Source organism: Triticum dicoccoides, chromosome 6B (assembly GCF_002162155.2).
Source record: "Triticum dicoccoides isolate Atlit2015 ecotype Zavitan chromosome 6B, WEW_v2.0, whole genome shotgun sequence".
Lineage (NCBI taxonomy): Eukaryota > Viridiplantae > Streptophyta > Magnoliopsida > Poales > Poaceae > Triticum > Triticum dicoccoides.
This window is the reverse complement of record NC_041391.1, coordinates 94025748-94043854: the sequence shown is the minus strand read 5'-3', so window position 1 is coordinate 94043854 and position 18107 is coordinate 94025748. Positions and strand designations below refer to the sequence as shown.

The window sequence follows — 18107 nt, the reverse complement described above, 5'->3', positions numbered from 1 at the left end:
AGGAATTTGTGTCTTTGGTAGCTTATTAGTCCTTGAGTTGTGGTTTTCTTGTTAAAAATCTCTAAATTTGTGATTTTTGTTACCTCAGCCCTTAATATTGTATATTTGTGTAATTTCCTCTTTTCGGGAAATCTTATACTAGTAATAAATTTGCCTATGAAAATCTTACAGCAGAATCTTAAGAATTCAGATACCAAAACGGCATTCGCATGTGGAGTTAGCCAGCAGATGAGGCACCCCAAGAAGATACATATCGAATAAGGACAAAAAAAGAAGTGAAGACTCAGCAGAAGTAGAATTCCCGACAGCATTTCATTATCTTGGTGGCCTGGAGCGCAGACAGCTTGACCAAGTAAAAGGAGAATGAACCAGCGACATTGACAGAAGTAATATCATATTGTAGCAAGTATTCTGATTGGGCATTGAACTAATCATTGACTGGTTAGCCAGTGAGACCTCAGCTTCTTAATTTGAACAAGCATCACACGTATGCCGTGCCCGCCAAAACATTGCAGGCTCGTAAGAATCAAATCGATTCTCTGGGGCTACATACACGACTACATATACACTTCTCCACTATACGCTTCTCACCAGTTCTCTCTTCACCAAGCATCAACTGGTCACTCGGTACAGTGCAACAGCACAATTACATTGCTGCATCGGTGATTAAATTAGGGAGGATGGAGGAGAGCAGGGCTCGCGGCGTCGACATTTCTCTGAACATCAACCCAGCTTTCTCCATGGACAGCATGAGCGACGCAAGGGCAACGCCAGTCATGATGCCTCGGAGGTCAACTTCGGTGAAGATCGTGCCGATCGCGTCGGACGACGAGAATGAGAAATCTCCATCGCCCGACCCGAGGAGGGCGGTCGTGCATCTGGTTAAGAAGGTGAGTGTTGTTTCCTGTGAAAATCGTGACCATGTATGAGATGGAGCTTGGCTGATTTGGATGTTTCTTGTCAGGCAATGGCCGAGTTCTTGGGAACGTTCCTGCTCGTCTTCATCGTGCTGTCGGCGGCCATCATGAACGAGATTCACGGCGGCGCGCTGGGCCTGCTGGGCGTGGCGGCGACGGCGGGCGCGGCCGGGGTCGTGATCGTGGCGTCGCTCTTCCACGTCTCGGGGAGCCACCTGAACCCGTCAGTGAGCGTGGCCATGGCCGTGTTCGGGTACCTCCCGTGGGCGCACCTCACGCCCTACGTGTCCGCTCAGTTCCTGGGCGCCGTCTCCGCGTCGTTCGTGGCCAAGGCGATCTACCACCCGGCGGCGAACCTCAGCGCCGTCGTCACCACCGTGCCGTCCATAGGCACGTTGGAGGCCTTCTCCATCGAGTTCATCATCACGTTCATCCTCCTCTTCGCCATCATCGCCGTCGCCACCGATCCGAAAGCAGTAAGGAAGACCGGATTATATTATCTCTCAGTCTCGTTCACTCACTCACTCACTGACTCATTCGAACTGCCAAATGATCTTTAAATAGGTCAAGGAGCTGGTAGCAGTGGCAGCTGGGGCAGCACTGATGACGAACGTTCTCATCGCCGCGTAAGTGGAATGATCAGTCGATCAATGACTCTACGGTTCTTTTCATGCGATCACGATTGAAAATGTTTAGTTGTGATCATGCAGGGAATCGACAGGAGCATCAATGAATCCGGCGAGGACACTGGGAACGGCCATCGCGACGGGGACGTACACGAAGATCTGGGTTTACATGGTTGCACCACCGCTGGGCGCCATCGCCGGGACCGGAGCTTATGTTGCACTTAAGCACTGATGCATCTAGACCCTCAGAGTCTCGAGCCGCTGCTGTAGAATTTTATGCATGCATGCAAATCAATGTAATGTAACTTTAAGGAATTTTTTTTTAGAACACTGTTCTTGGGATGACATTTTAACAAGCTTGTAGGTATTGCAAAATCATGACTAAACGGTGTTGCAAAAGCTCATGAGGTGCTCCATCCTCTGCACTCTTCTAATAGCAAAGGGCTCGTTCTTAAATTAACTATGCCAAAGCTTTTGATAATATCAATTTTGTTTGTTGATCAAAGGTTCTTAAAAGTAGAGGTTTCGTAGGCAAGTGGCAAGCTTAATTAGGGCATCTCCACAAATTTCCTTTCGTATCCGTCCGCAGATGCGGGCGGAGGGGGGCACCAGTCCGTGGACACGGTTGCGGGAGCACACCATCCAACAGTAGCCGCATATATCCGAACTTCGTCATTTTCTTAAGTCCGCACGATCAAATAACCGCATACAAAGGGTACAGACGTTCAAATAGCTGCATGCAACAGTAGTTCATTTAAAAAAAAAATCAAATATTACATCCCGACATGTCTTTCCCTTTAACCGCCCATTGATGCTCAATCAGATCTTCCTTCAGCTACTCATGAGTTGGTCGATGTTGAATTTGTTGATGAATTTGAATAAAATCTTCAAATGTGGCCGGATTCTAGTCTAGAAGTTGGATATGATCACCCATGTTCTCAAATTTTAGAGCCGCGGCAGCATCATCACCCTCATCCTCGACGATCATGTTGTGCATGATCACACAACATGTCATCACCTCCCATAAGGTCTCCGAATCCCATTGTTTAGTAGGTGCACAAACAACTGCAAAACGGGCCTGCAGAACTCCAAATGCCCTCTCGACATCCTTTCTAGCTACTTCTTGTCTTTGGGCAAAGTGAGTCTTTTTCTGGCAAACTCGGTTAGAGATGATGCTAATAAAGGTAGCCCACAGAGGATAGATACCGTCAACCAGATAGTAGCCCATGTTGTACTCATGTTCATTGACATTATAGTGGCAAGGAGGAGCTTTTCCTTCAGTCAACCTCGAAACAACGGCGATTGCTGCAGCACATGATCTCATTGTGAGACCCGGACATGCCAAAGAAAGTGTGCCAAATCCAAAGATCATGTGATGCAACTACTTCAATAATGATGGTGGCCTTCTTAACATGATCCGGATATTGCCCTTGTAAAGCCTTCGGGTAGTTCTTTCATTTCCAATGCATGCAGCCAAGAGATCCAAGCAAACCTGGCCACCCTCTTGCTTCTGAGATTGCCAACAGCCTCTCAGTGTCTGCCATAGTTGGTTCTCTCAGGTACTCAGGTTCGAACACCTCGACCACGACAGTTCCAAACCTGACCATGGCATCTCCGCATGTGCTCTCAGACATCTGTAGGTACTCGTCTCACGAATCACCGGTTGTGCCATATGCGAGCATCTGGAGTGCGGCCGTGCACTTCTGGTAACCAAAGAAGCCGATCATTTTCACGGCGTCCCTCTTTAGGATGAAGTAGTCATCATAAGACCGCCCGCCATGGTACAAACGATCGAAGACAATCTTGCGCATCTGAAAATGCCGGCAAAATGGTTAGCAAAGAGTGCATACGGGGCAAAGTAGTCGGCCATCAGTGTCAAATGGCCCCGCGCCCTATTGCGGTTGAGCACTCGATGACCCTTGATCGAGCCCTTGAAATTGAGAACATGTTCCTCCGCACGCTCCACGTCTTCAAGGACTGTATGCATCATCGCCGTCTCATAGGAGTACTCCTCCTCGTCCGAAGAGACATCAAATGACTCAACATACTGCTCGTATATGTACTCCAAATCGGAATACATCATAACTACACATGAGATTAGGGAGAACATATGAATATTATAATATGCTATCACCTGGTCACAAGCATTTGTGCATTGAAAGTCAGCTGTGTGCCCGCGAGAACCATAACATAATCAATGACTTTGATACAAAGAACACATCATAACCGCACATGTGTCTATGAATAAATGTAGTTCTTTAGTATCCATGAAAGCAATAACTTTTTCCTGCATTGCTTCATCAAAAAACATATTAAGAGTGTGAGAAAAGTTACTCTTGTGGGTGGAAGATGAGGGTGGGTGTGAGGGAGTCCTGGATAAGGGGGTATCCGGACAGCCGTACTATGTATATCGTCCGTACTATTGAAGCGTGAAGATACAAGAATCAAGACTTCGGCCCGTGGCCGGATGGGACTCTCCTTTGCGTGGAAGGCAAGCTTGGCGATCCAGAATTTATATTTCCTTCCTTGTAACCGACACCATGTAAACCCTTGCCCTCTCCGGCGTCTATATAAACCAGAGAGGTTGGTCCTTAGAAGGCCGATCACAATTACAATCATACCATCAAAGGCTAGCTCTTAGGGTTTAGCCTCTACGATCTCGTGGTAGATCTACTCTTGTACTACCCATATCTTCAATATTAATCAAGCAGGAAGTAGGGTTTTACCTCCATCGAGAGGGCCCGAACCTGGGTAAACATCTGTGTCCCTTGCTTCCTGTTACCACCAGCCTAGACGCACAGATCGGGACCCCCTACCCGAGATACGCCGGTTTTGACACCGACATTGGTGCTTTCATTGAGAGTTCCTCTGTGCCATCGCTGTAAGGCTCGATGGCTCCTTCAATCATTGTCAACGACACAGTCCAGGGTGAGACTTTCCTCCCCGGACAGATCTTCGTGTTCAGTGGCTTCGCACTGCGGGCCAATTCGCTTGGCCATCTGGAGCAGATCGATAGCTACGCCCCTGGCCACCAGATCAGGTTCGGAAACCTAAACTACACAGCGGATATCCGCGGAGACTTGATCTTCGATGGATTTGGGCCCGCGCCAGAAGCAACGGACAGTCACGACGAGCATGGATTAGACCTGCTGTCGGACAATACTCGGGATATCACCCCTGCAGTAGCCCCGGACTCAAATCCGGAGCAGGCTGCATTGCCTAAGGATGGAGGGATAGACCCCGCCCCGCAGGCCGTACCCTCATCAGCGATGGAGCCGAACACATGCCTCAATTCTGAGGAAGCCTGTGACTCCGGACCCCCGGATTCGTATCCGGTTGTAGGTTCTAGTCCGCGCGCCCTCGAGCCAGCCGCGCCAGGTTGGGCTCCGGTAATGGAGTTTACCGCTGCGGACATCTTCCAGCACTCGCCCTTTGGCGACATGCTGAACTCATTAAAGTCTCTCTCTTTGTCAGGAGGCTCTGGGCTGAACTATGTCCGACTCGAGTGGGAAGCAAGCGACGAAGGAATTCACTTCCCACCCACCACCCACTTCGTTGCCACGGTCGATGATTTAACTGACGTGCTTCACTTCGACTCTGAAGACATCGACGGTATGGACGACGATGCAGGAGATTTACAGGAGTCACCGCTCACAGGGCGGTGGACGGCCACCTCCTCATACGATATATACATGGTGGACACTTCGAAGGAAACCAATGGCGACGAGGAAACGGAGGATAACCCCTCAGGGAGAAAAGCAAAGCATGGGCGTCGTCGGTGCCGCTCCAAGCCCCATGTTGGTGTCAAAACCGGCGGATCTCGAGTAGGGGGTCCCGATCTGTGCGTCAAGGCTGATGGTAACAGGAAGCAAGGGACACAGATGTTTACCCAGGTTCGGGCCCTCTCGATGGAGGTAAAACCCTACTTCCTGCTTGATTAATATTGAAGATATGGGTAGTACAAGAGTAGATCTACCACGAGATCGTAGAGGCTAAACCCTAGGAGATAGCCTATGATGGTATGATTGTAATTGTGATTGGCCTTCTAAGGACCAACCTTCCCGGTTTATATAGACACCGGAGAGGGCTAGGGTTTACATGGAGTCGGTTACAAGGAAGGAAACACAATATCCGGATCGCCAAGCTTGCCTTTCACGCCAAGGAGAGTCCTATCCGGACACGGGACAAAGTCTTGAGTCTTGTATCATCACGCTTCAATAGTCCGGATGCTGTACACAGTCCGGCAGTCCGGATACCCCCTAATCTAGGACTCCCTCAGTAGCCCCTGAACCAGGCTTCAATGATGATGAGTCCGGCGCGCATTCTTGTCTTCGGCATTGCAGGGCGGGTTCTTTCTCCGAATACTCCAAAGTAATTATCGAACACTTGAATCGTGTCCGGATCCACAAAATGATCTTTACACACCGTTGTAGAGAGAATGATATTTCACAAATGCAATCTGCTGACAACTTTTGCTGATGACATGACATGTTATTATGGTCGGATCATTATTCGAACCGTTTTCCCGCAACCTTCTATAGTGCATATTACGAGGCGGTTTCTTTGACACGTCTTGTCAAAGCAGAGATCGTGTCCCCTTATTAAAGGATTCTCATCAATACGGGCATGGGTAACCCAACCGCGCCACTAATCGTGGTGAGTGGGAGGCAGACGGGCTTCACCAGGCAAGTGGGGAGGCGCAAAAACTTTTACCGCCCCTATAAAGAGGTAAGGCCCCTTTCTCTATACCCACGCCTTCTCCTCCCGTTAGCTCATTCCCCTCTGTTTGAGCCCTAATGCCCAAGTACTCTTTTTCTCCATCGAAGAGAGGTTTTCCTAAGATGTCCGGATCCGGAGCAGGAGGCAGATGGATGGCCTCGTCCGTCCAGGAGAAGGACATCAAAAAGCTCCGGGGAGCCGGGTATCTGGCCAGAAGATCGGCCACCGTCTCCCACCGGCGGGACAGGTCGTACCCACTCCGGAACCTCACGAGAGAGTCGTGTTCCTTCCCCATTTTGTCCGCGGGCTCGGGTTTCCCCTTCACCCATTTGTTCGTGGAGTCATGTATTACTACGGGATTGATTTCCATGACCTGTCGCCAAACTCCTTCCGCAACATCTCGACGTTCATCATCGTCTGCGAGGCTTTTCTCCGGATCCCACCTCACTTCGGCCTGTGGCTGAAGATTTCCAATGTGAAGCCCAAGGTAGTGAGTGGCGAACACGCCAAGTGCGGCGGCGCCATGGTAAGAAAGATGCCCAAGGCGGTCTGGCCGAAAGGCACTTTCAACGACTCCGTCAAGGAGTGGCAGCAGCAGTCGTTCTATATCACTGAACCACGCGGCAAAAAGTGGGTGGCAGCTCCAGAGTTCAGATCCGGAGCCCCACCGCGGCTCACGTCCTGGCCCAAGAAGGGCCCGAACTAGTCCTCGTCCGATGAGCTATTACTGCTCTAGACGCGAGTTTAGAGCATGGTTGACAGGGACGTCAAACTCGTCGACATAGTCCAGGTGATGCTAGTTCGCCTTGTTCTCCCCTGTCAGTGCCGAGCTTGCACTCTATGGGAGTTCGACCCAACTGAGCACCAAACCCTTCGGGAGCTTTATGATTCCTCCCATAAGGATATCTGGAAGGTGCTCTTCAAGTCCGGCAAATCATGGCCAGGCTCCACCGAGGACCGTGGGTATCAATTATCCCATTCTTCCAGCCCGGTAAGTTATAGCTACGCTCTGTCCATCCACGCTTTAGTTGGCGTGTCATGAGGGAGACATCTTAATCGTGTTTCATTGTGACCTCAGGGATGGATAAATAAGGTGGAGCGGATACATTGTCCAGCCCCACTGCCGGAGGAACCGGCTGGACCTCTTCTGACGAAGATGCTAGTCCCCGCACCTTATGTGGCGCCAAAGAAAGAGGCCTCCAAGAAGGTCAAGAAGACCCGGAGTGGCCTTCGCCGTCGCGAGGCTTCGGACGCCAAATCCGAAGACTCCAGCGACAATCCTTCTTCTGAAGATGAAGAGGAGGAAGCAGAGGAGGATGAGCCTCACTCTGATGGTGGGAGGAAAAGGACGGCCTCCACATCTCTGGAGGCCGGATCGCCCAAGAGGGGGAATGGTTCCCTCCCAGAGGCATCCACCACGGCTGCCGACAGCAGCCCGGAGTGGGATCCCAGGGCCCAGGCCCTGGAGAAGTCGTAAGTATCCGAACACGTATATGCGTCTGGGATAGTTTTTGGGTATAGTAGTTTTAACTGTTGCCACATTTTGCACAGTCCGGCAAGGTCTTGCGCCGGCCGGTCCTCATCGGAGGACTCGCTGGGCTCAGACGCCTTGGCGAGCGAGACACCTCCGCAGGCCCCTTCCCCAAAGTCCAGGTGCGACACTGAGGTGACATCTCGACAGGACCCGGACCAGGGAGGACATATCCCTGGAGCCGGACACGCGGGGACAGATACAGCCCCCGGGACCTCTAAGGTTCCCGAATCGAGCGAACAGCCACCTTCGATGGTGGGAGGCCTGCCTACCCTGCCGGCGTCCTCTGTTCGAGCAGAGATGCCTAGCGGTCTATCGACAATGTTGAAGAACGCGTCTATCATCGATGAGCATCGGGCCCTCATGGGCGCGGTGGTCGAGAAGATTCAGTCCGCCGAGAGCGGGCTGAACGAGTCCTGCTTTGGACTTATAAAGGCCTTTGAGGTATGTTTCCTAGGAAACCTTTGAGGAATTGTCATAATATGAGTAGTAGCCCCTGATGCACTATCTGGCAGAGGAGACGTAGCCGGGCAGGTGATCGAAACCTCTGCTCTCACAGGAGCCTATGTGAATGACGTATACCCCTTTGTGTGAAAACAGGCATCTACAGAAAGGACGGCTGATTATAATGCGGAAGTGTCCGATTTAAAGAAGAGCCTTGCATGGGCCGATGAAGAACTCGGCCGCGTGAAGAAGCAATTGGAAGACAAGCAAGGTATGTTGAAAACATTTGTCTTGTAGTTTGCTCGAATGAGTGGTTGTGTTTAGTATAAGGTATTTGTATTGTATGCTATAGGAGCGAGCGCCGAATACGAGGCATTAAAGAAGGTTGTGGCCGATGCCAACAAGAAGGTTGCCGCCGAAAAGGTGCTTCGTGAAAAACACGAGGCCAGGGTCATCGCAGCTGAGCGAGAGCTTCAGGAAGCTGTGAAGAAAAGCGAGGGCTTGGAGCAGAGTCTAGTAGGGAAAGAATCCGAACTCACCCAAGCTCTCGAGGCTGCGGAAGGTGCTCGAGAAGAAGCCCGAGGTGCTGCGCGGGACATTCAAGAGGCCCGGAAAGTTGCGGCTGGTAAAGCCTTTTGTATTCTTAGCCCTTTGTACATGATAATGGGAAGAATCCTAAGTGGCAAGCTGAATTCTTATTTTTCCAGGGGCTTTTGCGGATCTTCCTCGCAGCATATCAGATGCCGCCCAATTCTACCGAACCAAGGAGAAGAATTCTGCGGAGAGGGATTTCCGGTCGCAGTATTTGGCGCCGAACTATCTGGTGCCTTTTATCGATCAGCTAAAACAGCTGGTCGAACTGCACCAGGCGGCCGAACTAGCCATGAAGGACTTAATTGTCCGGTTGTCGCATGCGGAGCCAATTCCAAGCAGTTACTTCAGACTCGTCAAGCGGATTGTGGGCGCCTGTCCTCGGCTTGATGCTATCAAGCGATCAGTCTGCATAGAAGGCGCGCGCATGGCATTTGCCCGCGCAAAAGTGCATTGGGGGAAGCTTGACATGGAGAAGCTGATGACTGAGGGGCCGCCGGAGGGTAAGGAGCACCGCAAGCCCGAGCTGTACTATGAAGGTGTACTGAAAGGGGCCCGCCTTGCGGCGGATAAGTGTGCTAAAGACATTATATTTTCCTGAGGGCATTCATGCCGCTTATTGTAACATGGGATAATGGCATTTTTTTTATATATTGCCTGTTTTGTTTGAACATATGTTCTTCCTGTGCGGCTATTTATTGTATGTACATCCTGAGAGTTGGCCAGTCGTCGGCTTCTGTCCCCATGCAAAAGGGAATACAGGGGTGTTCGGGGTATATCTGAATGCTCTTTATCCCATATTTGGGTCCTTTTAAGGAGGTGTTTCTCACCAAGAACCAGGCAATCGGACTATACGACTTTATTACTCTCACTTAGCCATAGGAATTCGAATATGGTCGGCGCAGCCCCTAGTGTTCAGAAGGCCGAACTAGGGGCTCTATTGGCGCCTGATCGGAAGACCGATCTGTTGCACTCTGCATTTATAATGGCGTTGTGCGGAATAAATCTTTAAGGATTTTACAACCTCTCGAACAGCTGACCAGCTCTCGCTGCATCATGACAGTCGGTTTTTGGCTTTCTCTACTGAGGTGCTTGTCCGGCAGAACCGGGACACAATTGCAGTAGTTCTCCCAGCGCTACCTTAGCCGATAGAATGGAACGTAAGGTACCAAAACATGGGAGCCGGGCAAACCCAACCAATGACCCAAGACATGATTCGGAGCTGATGCATATAGTGCTATAAGTTCGGGGTGCTGAGCGACCGAAAAGGTGGTCAGACTTTATTGCCATACTGTGCAGCACCTGGCATAACCTGGCGTAACACGAAGCGTGGCTGCCATTTTTGGCGAAAAGGCGTCGGCGATGAACGTCGGCCGGTAAGTGTTATTTAAATCTACGCATTGTAGTAGGATGATATGTCTATGCATATGAGTATGATGTCGAAAAGAGGTGTTATTTGGCAGAACCTGTGGTGGCCGGACTGGAGGGGGTTGTGAGTGGATCAAGAGTGAATCCAAACTGCCTTCTACCTGCATGTTCCTGCCATTGTGTGTTCGGGCAGATTCCACGCCGCCAATCCTGTTTTGCGTCAATCGTTAGTTTGTAAAGGCAAATGTTTGAAGGCAGCTGGGCATCCTCTTGTGATTGGTCCAAGGGTCCCTGATCGGACCCCGGTGGGCCCAGCCATTATACCGTGAGGTAGTGCGGACTCCTCAATGGGTGTCCGGGTAGTTGGCCCGAGTGATTTACCATGTGGAATCTAGTCAACGTGGTTTATCCCGTTGGCATACGCTGAACTACCGCATGGTGGGAAGGTGCCGAAGATTTATTCTTTGGCGTAGCATTTTTTGGGTGATCCGAAGACAATTGTTAGAGTGATGGGCCAATAAAACTTGGCCTTTGCGCCTTACATCTTTTAGGAGATGTTATTCGTGGCTTCATACCCATGTGGGCTTTAAGCTGCGCCTGCTTCCTTTGCAGGCTCCTTGCCGCAGCTATGAGCCGTCGCTTGAAGCGAACTTGTTCCACTGGATATTCAGGCCCGCCGAATTCGTCATTGTCGAGGCTTACCTCGTCATCGGAGGGGCGGGGGGTGTATAATTGTCCCTCTCCGAGTATCCCATCGTGATTCATCCAGCCTGCTTGAGGGTAGGCTGATCAGGGCTGTATTCTTCTTCGGCATCATCCGGATTGCTTTTACCTCCGGGGCCTGTGTTGATGTGGCGGGGCTTGGAGCGGCGCCGAAGACGCCCATGCTTTGCTTCTCCTCCTGAGGGGTTATCCTTCATTGCCTCGTTGCCATTGGTTTCCTTTGGAGTGTCCACCTTGTATATATCGTATGAAGCGGTGGCCGTCCACCGCCCTGTGAGCGGTGGCTCCTGTAATTCTCCTCCACCGTCGTCTATACCGTCGATGTCTTTAGAGTCATAGTCAAGCATGTCAGTTAAATCATCAACCGTGGCTATGAAGTGGGTGGTGGATGGGTAACGAATTTCTTTGTCGCATGCTTCCCACTCGAGCCAGACATAGTTCGGCCCGGAATTTTCTGTCAAAGAGAGAGTTTTTAATGAGTTCAGCATGTTGCCAAAGGGCGAGTGCTGGAAGATGTCCACAGAGGTGAACTCCCTTACCGAGGCCCAACCAGGCTTGGTGGGCTTGGGAACACGCGGACTGGGGCCTACAACCGGATATGAATCCGGGGGCCCGGAGTCATAGACCTCCTCAGAAGTGAGGCATGTGTTCGGCTCCAACGCTGATGAGTGTACGGCCTGCGGGGCGGGGTCCATCCCTCTGTCCCTAGGCAATGCAGCCTGCTCTGGATTTGATTCCGGGGCTACTGCAGGGGTGAAATCCCGAGTGTTGTCCGACAGCAGGTCCAGGCCATGCTCGTCATGACTGTCCGGTGCTCCTGGCGCGGGCCCGAATCCGTCGAAGATCAAGTTTCCGAACCTGATTTGATGGCCAGGGGCGTAGCTGTCGATCTGCTCCAGATGGCCAAGCGAATTGGCCCGCAGCGCCAAGCCGCCGAACACGAAGATCTGTCTGGGGAGAAAAGTCTCACCCTGGACCATATTGTTGACGATTGGAGGCGCCATCAAGCTCTGTAGCGACGACACAGAGGAACTCTCAATGAAAGCACCAATGTCGGTGTCAAAAGTGGGGGATCTCGGGTAGGGGGTCCCGATCTGTGCGTCAAGGATGATGGTAACAGGAAGCAAGGGACACAGATGTTTACCTAGGTTCAGGCCCTCTCGATGGAGGTAAAACCCTACTTCCTGCTTTATTAATATTGAAGATATGGGTAGTACAAGAGTAGATCTACCACGAGATCGTAGAGGCTAAACCCTAAGAGCTAGCCTATGATGGTATGATTGTAATTGTGATCGGCCTTCTAAGGACCAACCTCCCCAGTTTATATAGACACCGAAGAGGGCTAGGGTTTACATGGAGTCGGTTACAAGGAAGGAAACACAATATCCGGATCGCCAAGCTTGCCTTCCACGCCAAGAAGAGTCCTATCCGGACACGGGCCGAAGTCTTGAGTCTTGTATCATCACGCTTCAATAGTCCGGACGCTGTACACAGTCCGGCAGTCTGGATACCCCCTAATCCAGGACTCCCTCACCCCGCCACAGCAATACCGGCCCCGGAGATGAAATCAATCTGGATGGTGCCAAAGAGGAATACAACCCTGACCAGCCCGCCTTCGAGCAGGCCGAACAGGAAGATGAGCAGGTCAGCCTATACGAATAGGCGACTGACGGATATCCGGAGGAGGACAACTATATGGCCCCCTCCGAAGATGAGATTAGCCTCGGCGACGACGAGTTCGGCGTGCCTGAGGATCCCGTGGAGCAGGAGCGCTTCTAGCGCAGGCTTATTGCCACTGCGAGGAGCCTAAAGAAGAAGCAACAGCAACTCCAGGCTGATCAAGACCTGCTCACAGATAGATGGACTGAAGTCATGGCAGCCGAGGAATACGGACTCGAGCGCCAAACGGCTGACCGGCTACCCCATGGCCGGGATAAAACGGGATATCAGCCCGAATACCAGCCCGCACCCCCACGCCAATACACTACGGCGCGGGGCAACAGGCAAGACCTGCAAGATATTCTGGAAAACAAAGCAGGACAACCAAGATCGATCTATGGATCGCGGGGGCATGCCCCAGCGCGCGACGATGACCGTCACGCCGGATATATCATCAACAAGTCCGGCCGGGCCGAACACAGCAACCAGACCAATTCGAACTGTGTAGCCATATAGCCTGGCACAGAGGCGCCGCACACCCCCTCTGCTTCACTGACAAAGTGATGGATCATGAATTCCCAGAAGGGTTCAAACCCGTAAACATTGAATCATACGATGGCAAAACAGACCCTGTAGTATGGATCGAAGATTTCCTTCTCCACATTCACATGGCCTGCGGAGACGATCTACACGCCATCAAGTACCTTCCCCTTAAGCTCAAAGGGCCAGCCCGACACTGGCTAAATAGCCTGCCAGCAAATTCCATTGGCAGTTGGGAAAACCTAGAAGACGCATTCCTCGACAACTTCCAGGGCACATATGTTCGACCAGCGGACGCCAATGACTTGAGCCACATTACTCAACAGCCCAGAGAGTCAGCCAGGAAATTATGGACTCAGTTCCTAACTAAAAAGAACCAAATAGTCGACTGTCCGGTTGCTGAAGCCCTGGTGGCTTTTAAGCATAATATCCGTGACGAGTGGCTCGCTCGACACCTCAGCCAGGAAAAACCCAAGTCCATGGTAGCCCTCACAACACTAATGACCCGCTTTTGCGCAGGCGAGGACAGCTGGTTGGCTCGCAGCGGCACCATGCCACATTCCGGCACTTTGGATGTTCGCGACAACAACGGCAAGCCACGACGCAACAGACATAAACGACGGAACAACGGCGACAACACTGAAGACACGGCAGTAAATGCCGGATTCAGCGGACCCAAGTCCGGTCAGCGGAAGAAGCCATTTAAAAGAAACAATCAGGGACCGTCCAGTCTAGACCGTATACTGGAGCGCCCGTGCCAAATTCATGGCACCCCGGACAAGCCAGCCAACCACACCAACAGAGACTGCTGGGTGTTCAAATAGGCCGGCAAAATTAATGCCGAAAACAAGGACAAGGGGCTGCACAACGACGATGACGAGGAGCCCCGGCGTCCAAACACGGGGGGACAGAAGAAATTTCCCCCCAGGTGAAAACGGTCAACATGATCTACGCCACTCACATCCCCAAGCGAGAACGGAAGCAAGCACTACGAGACGTCTATGCGATGGAGCCAGTCGCCCCCAAATTCAACCCATGGTCAGCTTGTCTGATCACCTTTGATCGTAGGGATCATCCTACTAGCATCCGTCACGGTGGCTCAGCCGCATTGGTCCTAGACCCAATCATTGACGGATTCCACCTCGCGCGAGTCCTCATGGACAGCGGCAGCAGCCTGAACCTGCTTTATCAGGACACAGTGCGCAAAATGGGCATTGACCCTTCAAGGATCAAGCCCACCAAAACCACCTTTAAAGGTGTAATTCCTGGAGTTGAGGCCCGTTGTACTGGCTCTATAACATTGGAAGTGGTCTTCGGATCTCCGGATAACTTCCGAAGCGAAGAGTTAATCTTCAATATCGTCCCCTTCCGCAATGGTTATCACGCACTGCTCGGACGAACCGCCTTTCCTAGATTCAATGCGGTACCACACTATGCATACCTCAAGCTCAAGATGCTAGGCCCGCGCGGGGTCATAACAGTCAATGGAAACATGGACCACTCTCTCCGTACAGAAGAGCATACTGCAGCCCTCGCGGCAGAAGTACAAGGCGGCCTCCTCCGGCAAACCACCAATCCAGCGACGATAACCTCAAGCACCGTCAAGCGAGTCCGGAGCACCCCGCAACAGGATCATCAGGCACGCCAAGAGTGTGATTAGCAGTCCGACCTCCACTCAAAACCCATTAAAGCAGAATTCGTGCCACGCGTATACAATTACGCACTCAAAATACCGTGGACATAGGCGGATGCGCACCAGTGACTCAGTCAACAGTGCGGTGTCACCACAACATACCTTCATAATCTTTCCCTTTTACCTTTCAGGACATTGCTTTAGCGCAGCCTCTTTAGAGGGCCGGATTGCCGGACCTACATAGGAGAGAAAACCAAGGAGGCAATAGGCGTTGTGCACAGAAGGAAATGCCCAGGTGGAATCTATTTACGATCGTTATACCTGTTTTATCTATCTGTACGCAGCCTGCCCCTGGATAGGACATGTCAAATAGTCCTATTTATCTCCGCTTAATGCATCCATTGTAAGCATACGCTTAAACATATTATTCATCAATGGGAGATCATATATCGCGTCAACTTATTATTCTTATTTGAGCATTTTCTCTTATAAATGTTTATTTGATATTGCATCCGTACACCTTGGTACGGTCAGTTTGCCAGGGGCTTCCTATGGCGCCCCATAATACGGCAAGACAAGTCCGAACATTTTCAACAGCGCGGCACCCCGAACTTATAGAACTATATGCATCAGCTCCGAATCATGTCTTGGGTCTACAGTTGGGTTAGCCCGGCTCCCTTGTTTTGGTACCTTACGTTCCATTATATCGGCTAAGGTAACGCAGGGAGAACTACTGCGATTGTGTCCCGGTTCTTCCGGATGAGCACCTCAGTAGAGAAAGCCGAAAACTGACCGGCATGATGCGGCGAGAGCTGGTCGCTGTTCGAGAGGTCTTAAAATCCTTAAAGATTTTTGTGCTTTAGGCGATGAATTGGCCTTGTCCGATTTAGGCGTATATAGCGCCCCAATTCGGCCCTCCGAATTCTAGGGGCTTCGCCGAAATTTAAAATTATAGACTTCCATGGCTAAGTGAAAGTTATAAAGCCGCATAGTCCGATTGCCTTGTTCGCTGCGCCGGATACCTCCTTAATGGACCAAAAAAATGGATAAAGAGTATCCGGGTTTTTCCAGGAACACCCCGGTACTAGGTACGTGGGGGCGGAAGACGACGACTGGCCTACTTTCAGAATTTTATAAACAGCCGCACATAAGGTAATATTTTAAATCACACAGTGCTACATAGCACGAGTAACTTCGTCTTTAAATTACAACAGTGGTAGAGGTACATTTAGTCAAAGATCGTGTCCTTGGTACACTCATCGGCCATGAGACAAGCGCCCTTCATAACACCATCATAGTACTTCTCGGGATGGTGATGCTCCTTGCCCTCTGGCAGACCGTCCTTCACCAGCTTCTCATCATCCAGCTTGCCCAGTGCACCTTCGCGCGGGCAAAGGCCCGACGGGCACCCTCAATGCAAACAGATTGCTTGATGACTTCGAGCCGCGGACAGGCATTCACCATCCGGTTGATCAGGCCGAAGTAGCTAGTGGGCAGGGGCTCACCAGGCCACATCCGGACTATGAAATCTTTCATAGCCACTTCGGCCGCCCTGTGGAGTTCGACCAACTGCTTCAGTTGGTCACTCAGAGGCATTGGGTGTTCGGCCCCAGCATACTGGGACCAGAACAGCTTCTCCATTGAGCTCTCCTCCTGGGCACGATAGAACTCCGCGGCATCTGATACGCTGCATGGCAGATCTGTGAATGCCCCTAGAGAGCTCCAAATTCAAGTAAGTAAAAGAAACGCCTCCTCCACATGTTTGCTTTGCATAAAGAATTTCTTACCCGCCGCTATCTTTTTGGCCTCTCTGGGTTTCCTGCTATGCCTTCTCGGCTTCGGCCTTGGCATATTTCATACTCACAAGGGCCTTCGCAAGCTCGGCCTCTTTCATCTTCAGATCATGCTCCACGGACTCGAACTTCTTGCCAAGGTCCTGGAGCTCTTGCTGTACCTCACCCACTCTAGCACTTTGCTTTTCGCGCTCCTTGCATTCCAAGGCCGCCTTGTCTTCGGCCTCGGACAGCGCTTTCTTCAGGGACGCCACTTCGGCGGTGGCCCCTGTTACACAGTCACGGCGCTTTGGTGTTAGACTAACCAATTTTGTCTATCCTTAAATACATAAGAGTGGGGAATAACTTACCCCTTGTTCTCTTCAAGCTGCCTCTTCGTCAGGTCGAGCTCTCGCTGCGCCTGCTCCAGGTCCCGCTTTAGTTCGGCAACCTCGGCTGTGCGGGCAGCAGCGGCAAGTAGCACAGCCTGCTTATTCACATGAATATTTATCATTAGACTTCTGTGGATTATAATTGACCCTCTGTTTGGCTTTTCCTTCCGAACACCAAACAGAGTATCAGGGGCTACTACATATCGGGTGGTAATTTCATACATTTTTATTACTTACCTCAAAGCCCGTCAGGAGACTGGAACATTCTTCGGTTAGCCTGCTTTTGGCGGACAGAACCTTTTGAATCACCGCACTCATAAGAGTACGGTGCTCGTCATCCATGGAAGCGCCTTGAAGTGCTTCCACCAGACTATCCGGCACCGCTGGCGCGTCGGACGTCCTCGGCGCGGACGGTTCACCCTCCCTAACGAGGGGCTGCCCGCCCAAGTCCGGAACCATCGAAGCTTCTCGGACGGTGTTTGGTGCAGAGCCCGCCCTGCTGCGGCTCTCATCGACAAGATCCGCGGGGATCTTGAACCCCGCGTGTCCGACATCTGGAACTCCGCCTCGAGGCGTCTCCAGAGTCACCTCCCCCCGCTCCGAGAGCCTTCGGGACAACACCTCCGTGTCATCCGCGGGCTGAGGAGTAGTGGCCGTCGGGAGCGAGTTCATCTCCGAACCGCTCAGGGACCCAGAAGAAGATACCTCGGGGATAGCCCTGGCCGGACTTCATATATGTTTGGCATTATAGAAAGGGGCTATGAAGTAAAGTCCTGATAAAGTGCGGATACTTACGATCGCGCTAGGGGCTTCCCCCTGGGAAGCCACCCCTCCTTGCTGAGAGTGGCAGTGGCGGAGTAGTCGGCAAGGGACACCTTTCCCTTCTTGGACATCCCAGCCTCCCCCTCCGGGGCGGCTTTCCTTTTTTCTCCTCCCTAGTGCGGGGAGGTAGAGTTTCTTCTTGCTCCCTCCCGCCTCCGAGGGAGGAATCTGTCTCGTCGTCATCGGACGACGTGGGTATGATGGCCTTGCGCCGAGGGCCTTTTCTGGCCCTCTGGTCCGCCTCCCCAGGCCCCTCATCCTTTCCGGATGGGGCGGTTTCTTCTTCTTCTCCTTCCTCCCCTTTGTGGGAGGAGTGTGCCTCGTCATCTTCGGACGAGGCTTCCGGCACAACCTTACGCCGGAGACCCTT

The 18107-nt window shown here is 51.7% G+C and overlaps 1 protein-coding gene across 1 annotated transcript; it reads left to right on the top strand.

Moving 5' to 3' along the window:
• Positions 1 to 680: 680 nt before the first annotated feature.
• Positions 681 to 1775, top strand: LOC119322832 (aquaporin NIP3-3-like). Its single transcript, XM_037596369.1, has 4 exons — positions 681 to 890; positions 965 to 1393; positions 1482 to 1543; positions 1628 to 1775. Exons 1-4 carry the CDS (start codon positions 681 to 683, stop codon positions 1773 to 1775), a joined length of 849 nt encoding a protein of 282 aa, XP_037452266.1.
• The last annotated feature ends 16332 nt before the right edge of the window (positions 1776 to 18107 follow it).